Genomic DNA, 6,501 nt, shown 5'->3' with positions numbered 1-6,501 from the left:
TATAGTATCATAAAAGGAGGGTTTGAGATGATATTATATTGATATAATGTCACATTTTGATTTTTGAAAATATCTTTTTAATTTATTTAAGAGGCAAAATTATATGATTTATGAAAATATCTTCCTAGGCTATATAAAATATAAAATTATATAAAAAGAAGGTTGAGACCTTTGATTTGATAGACAAAAATCTATATTTTTAAATCAAATTAAAATTTATATTTTTTAAATTTAACTACCTACTCATTAAGTCAGCAGGCCAGGCCCCAATAAAATATGTATACCGTTGCAGAATAATTTTTTATTGTATATCGCCGTAGAATAATTTTTTCCTACCGCCGTATACAGTGGCGGAGTCACATGAGGCCTAGGGGCATGTGTTGAATTTTTGATTTTTTTATATGTATATAAATAAAATTTTAAACAAAAATAATATTTAGAATAAAATGTTAAGGGTATTTTTAAATTTATAAAAATAATAGTGATTGTTTTATTAAAAATGAAGTGGCTACAACAAATTATACTTTTATATATAAAAATTTTATGAAAAAATCTCAATTTTAAGTTAATATCCATCATTTTTTATATACAAATATAATTAATCTCGCTATATATATGTAAAAATTACTAAGAGTGTTAGTTATATTTGTATGTGGAGTTTACTCTTCATATGTTGCTTTACTATTAGTTGGTGATATCATATGTCAATAATGACATGATGTCATTATTATATGAAATTTTTGCTTAAATTTTGTAAAAAATTGATTTATCTTATTATTATATAATTTATTTTAAGACTTAAATATATGACTGTTTTTACATGAACACATGATATATTAGTTACACGTAATACTTTCTTTTCGATTTTACTCGAAATTAATTGTAAAATTTTATATGAAATATTTTTATAATAATTTATTTAAGTTTTTGAACTTATTATTAATTCAAAAATTATTATTAACTTTTCATTATAGGTTATAAAAAAAAAATTAAAGTTATAATCAACAAATATTTCTCCTGATTTAGTTCACTGACAGTATATAACAGATTGTTTGGTTGGATATTCCACTAACCTCTAACTATCAAATGGACTCTCAATAAAGGATGCAAATAAATAGTACACGCAAAATGTTTGGGACCTTAAAATAGTATTCACAATTATATGGTAGATAAAATATGTGTTAATTTTTAAATTAATTTATTTTATTACATATTTAATAATAGTAAACTTAACACTCAAACCACGTCATTGTTGATAAATTTATAAATATAAATGTTTGGTCTCTACCGTTACTGCACTGAAAAGCTACAAAGTGCATGGATTAAGTACACACACAACACAAAATAAAATATTATTAGAATGACTAAAATTTTTTACTAAATTTATTTATTATATTAAACCTCACCTTACCTGCCGTTCATCTATTCATAGATGAAAGATGAACATAGTAGTGTGAATCCGTCAAATAATAGACAAATTTAATACAAAAATTTAGTCACATTATTACTTTATACCATTGCACCTTAATTACTGTTGTAAGGCTTGGAGTTTATGAGATTCAAGTCTCAGCTGACAGTCTTTATTAATCACCTCGCACATTGACTTGTAAGACGACCCACCTTTGCTCAGCGCATTCTTACCACTATTTTTAAGTTCCTTGGCTCTCTCCTTCATCTCCTTCCTTCCATGCTTGTTGGACTCCATTACAATTGTCACCATCTCCTCTATCTCTTCCCTCCTCACCACCTTCTTCGTCGGCAACACCTTCGGCTTGACGGCCACGCCGAGCTCCTCCTCTAGCATGGTTGCATTCATTCTCTGCTCAGCATACAGTGGCCATGCAATCATGGGCACTCCGTTGCTTACACTCTCCAAAGTGGAATTCCACCCACAGTGTGATAGAAATCCTCCCACTGACGGGTGGCTCAATATCTTCACTTGTGGGGCCCAAAGTGGGACCACCACCCCGACGTTGTGGGTCCTCGTCAAGAACCCATCAGGCAGGCAGTCTGGGGTGCCATCTGGGCCGCTCCCTGACGTGAAAAAGGATGAACCCCCATGCCCCTCAATGGGTGGGCGTAGCACCCAAACAAACCTCTGCTGGCTTAGCTCCAAACCCCAAGCCAGCTCTATGGTTTGCTCAGCCGACAACGTCCCGCCACTCCCGAACGAGACATATATCACCGACTCACTGGGTTGCTTGTCGAGCCACTCCAACAATTCACTATTTGGACCGGCCGGTTCAACCGGTTTTGTTAATGGACCGATAGGATAAACCGGAACCTTAACTATTGATCGCATGATTTTATGATCACGCAAGGCTTTGAGCGATGTACCCTCCAGATCTTCCCAAGTGTTCATCAAGATCCCATCAGATAGCGAATATTCGACCCCTATGCGCATGTACTCATAATAGTCCTGATTAGTCCGGTCCAGCATCGGGTCGACTACGTCTTCCGGACGAACCGGCTTGCAACCCGGAAGGCTGAGGGGTTCATTTTGATCGACGTACTCACCTTCAACTTCCTTGTCAAGCACATGACAGTAGATGGTTAGAGCGGTGAACCATGCAGTGGAGGTCACAAACACGTACTTGGACATGTTAAACTCGTTGGCGATCTCAAAAGCTTCAGATCCGAAGAGATCGACGATGAACATGGCTGGGCGGTGCTCCATGGCAGAGAGAGCGGACCGAAGGGAGGGTCGAGCCTGGCGCATGATAATGGCGAGCAGTGTGACGATCTTGGTGTCCGGGTTAACTAGGCTGGAGATGTCGACCGGAGGGAGTTGGAGTATGCGGAGGTGTTTGGGGGCGGTGGAGGGATCGAGTAGTTGGGATTCTGCGGGTGAGGAATGGGTGGTGACGACAAGGATGGTGACTTCTAAGCCATGATGGGTGGCGAGGCGTTTGCCTAGCTCGAGGACTGGGACAAGGTGACCCATGCCAGGGCTGGAAAGTATGGCCGCATGAAGCTTTGTGCTTTCCATGGATGCAACTTTGTGAGAGAGAGAGAGAGAGAAGGAATGCCTTAGGCAGTGAGTTTGCTACAAGGTACGCACCCTTAATAAAAGCATAATTAAATGAAAAAGAAAAAGAAAAATGATATATTCAAGCCGACCTTTTAGATTCATACTATGTTTCATATAATTTTTTACAAAGTAGGCCCCCTTAATGAAAGCATAATTAAAAAAGAAATAATGTCATACAAGTTTTCATAAAAGCATAAAAGTAGAGTGCTATTCAGGTTGAAAAATTTGACACAATTTATAGATTTAATAATACGGTATTCTTTTAAGATAGGGAAAATTGCATAAATGGTGGTTAAAAAAATATTGATAAAAAAGTGGTAAAGATTATAAATATTAATAATTAAAATTATAAATTTTTCTACCATTGTGTAATAATTTTTCAAAACTTACCTTGAATTGTGCTTTTTCTATTAAAATATTTAAGTCAACTATCTCTCTCACACACATTTATTCTCAAATCATCAACTAATCATCTTGTTTGCACCAATGTTTTGAAAATTGAACCGGTAAGCGAACCGAAAAAGTGAATGGATAAATGGATCATTGGTTCAACCGCGGGTAAATCGGAATTGAACTGTGATGTCATAAATATATTAAAATTTGTAAGTATAAAAAATATAGATATTAAAATTAAAAAATAAATAAAAATAATAAACAATAAACAATAAACAATAAACAATTACAAAAAAATATTTCTTAAAATTTATTTTATGTTTTTTATAAATTGATTTTTAGTAAAAATAATTAAGATAATATTGAATATACACAACATTTGAGTTGGTTTTTTACTCCTTCTGTTGATGATATATATATTGTCTTTTTACTGATTATTTAGTCAAAAATTATTATTTTTAACTGTATCCCAAACAAGCTCTAAGACTCTATAAAAATAAAAATAAAAAGCTTCAAGGCAATTTCAAAAAAAGATTTAATTAATTTTTTGACTTTTATAAGTGAAGTCCTTTTTTTTTTTCTTTTTTATTTATCAGACACCTTAATTTCCCAAGACACCTTAATTTCCCAAATTATAAATGCTTATGAATGAAAATTTAAATTTTAATAACATTTTTAGCAATTGAAATAAGACCCACATTAATTATGAAAATATTATATGTCTTTTATCTTATAAAATCTTAACAATAGAGACCTTAAACTAAAAAAGAGAAATACCACATCAACGGATTATTAAAAAACAAATTATAAATTAATAAAAAAAAACCTTATAAAATATTAGAGATATTTACCAATAAATCTCATCTCACAAACAACTATTCCAATTAGTTTTAAGTTTTTTTTTTTTATTGATTTGTTAAGTACTATTAGTAGAAATTTTCTTTTTGTGGTCCTATTTTTTATTTTGGTATTGTTTTCGAGGACAATTATATGTTTTTATTAGTGTGACAAGTATAATGTGATACTGCAATGTGGCTAGTATTAATGTGATATTCCAATGATGTGGCACTCTAAAAAAATTAAAAACTCCTTAGTGTATTTTTTTTGAATGTAACAACGTGACGGGTATGATGTGACACTCCAAAGCTTTTATTCCAAAAAAAAAAAAAAATTATTTAGTGCACTTTTTCCAAATGTAACAACGTGGCGAGTATGATGCGACACTTCAAAAAAAATAAAAATTTCTTAGTGTACTTTTTTCAAAGGTGACAACGTGACGGGTATGATGTGACACTCTAAAAAATTAAAAACTCTTTAGTGTACTTTTTCCAAACGTGACAAGTGACACTCTGACGCGGTGGGTATGATGTGATCTCTAAAAAAATTAAAAACTCTTTAGTGTACTTTCTCAAATGTAACACTCCACCATGACGAATATGATATGACACTAAAAAATTCTTTAATGTATATTTTTTAAATGTGACACTCCAATATGGCGAGTAAATGAGTCATTACACATCCAAAAGGACTAAATAGATCACAAGAAAAAATATGAAATTATACGAATTACAAATCCAAAATATGAGATTTATTTGTTAATCTCCCTAAATATTAGTAATTTAGTTAATAAACTTTTCCATGAAATTACATTTTTTAGTCCATGACATCACTGACGGGTAATAATTCCAACTAAAAACCCCATAATAATAAGGTCTTATTTGTCATAATCTAAAAAAAGTTAAAAAGTCACAATTTTATTTAAGTAATATCACTTTATTTAAGTCACATTACTTTTCTATTACATCACTTTAAACCTAATTCATATTTTATAAAAATTCAAAAAATATACTTATTTAAATCATTCTAAATAACCTTTAAGATAGGTGTTATATTAATAAAAAAAAATTATAAGATATATTAGCTTGTACTTTATTGTTCCCAAAAAGAGTGAGACAACGCGGTTAAACGTGGGATGAAATCATTAAAGTATGGGTTTTTCCTCTAATTTAATATCTCTAATATGTTTTTGAAAATATAAGAATAACATAATTTTCTATATTAATTTAAGTCCTTCAAAATATATGATGACAAAATTTTATAATTTTTTTAATTCATTTACAAATTTTAAAATTCTGTAACTGTTGATCTAGATTTATATTTTTTTTATTTATGAAATTAAAATTTTTGAAATCGTTTTATCAAGATCTGTAAAATAAGATCTATGATGAATTTAAAATTTTAAAAATAAATAAATAAATAAGTTCATGAAATCTCATTGACCTAAGACAGGTTAATGAAATTTCGATGATCAAGTCAGTGAAATTTTGATGATTAAGTCAGTATAAGTGAAATTTCGATCGATGAGTGAAATTTTAATGACCAAGTCAGTGTAAGTTAGTGAAATTTCAGTTGGTTAATGAAATTTCGATGACCAAGTTAATGAATTTTTATGGTTTTATTTATTTTATTTATTTTTTTCTCTATAATTTCATATTACTTATGAATCTTGTTTGAAAGACATTGTCAATAGGATTCTAAGAATATAAATTTTACAAAAATTGTTTGAAAGTTTTAAAATCACTTAAATAATATAAAATGTAAGATAGAGGACCTTAGAGCATCTCCAATGACAATGTTATGGCAAATGCTATAATAATATTGTAATTACTATAATTTAATAATGAATAGTAATAAATTATCAAATTATAATAATGGTGCTCCAATAACTAAGTGTTATTTTGATAGAACTAAACACAAAAAACACAGAAAACACTACCAAAAACCAAGTGTGAAACCCAAGATTGTTATTTACTTGAGAAAAAGTCAGGACCAAACTTCACTACTTAGGCCATCTCCAACGGTTCACCAGATGCATCATCAAATTTGAATTTGATGAAAAAGTACACCTTTTTTTTGGCTCCAACGGTTTTATCAAAACGATAGTAAATTGAAAACGCCCCAAAATTTTCACCAAACTGAGAATGTCTTGCATCTTTCAGCAATTTAATGCACACACTACAACAAAATTGAATTTTTACAGCTTGTAATGCATGCCGTAAAAACTATTTCACGGCATG

General features: G+C 30.7%; 1 protein-coding gene across 1 annotated transcript; it reads right to left on the bottom strand.

Moving 5' to 3' along the window:
- Positions 1-1,361: 1,361 nt before the first annotated feature.
- On the bottom strand, positions 1,362-3,165 carry LOC114281192 (anthocyanidin 3-O-glucosyltransferase 5-like). Its single transcript, XM_082896902.1, has one exon. It carries the CDS (start codon positions 2,987-2,989, stop codon positions 1,529-1,531), a length of 1,461 nt encoding a protein of 486 aa, XP_082753028.1. The 5' UTR covers positions 2,990-3,165; the 3' UTR covers positions 1,362-1,528.
- Positions 3,166-6,501: the final 3,336 nt, after the last annotated feature.

This window comes from Camellia sinensis, chromosome 1 (genome assembly GCF_055761805.1).
Source record: "Camellia sinensis isolate YWXY chromosome 1, ASM5576180v1, whole genome shotgun sequence".
Taxonomy (NCBI): domain Eukaryota; kingdom Viridiplantae; phylum Streptophyta; class Magnoliopsida; order Ericales; family Theaceae; genus Camellia; species Camellia sinensis.
The sequence above is the reverse complement of the archived record's forward strand: the minus strand, read 5'-3'. Positions and strand labels throughout refer to the sequence as shown.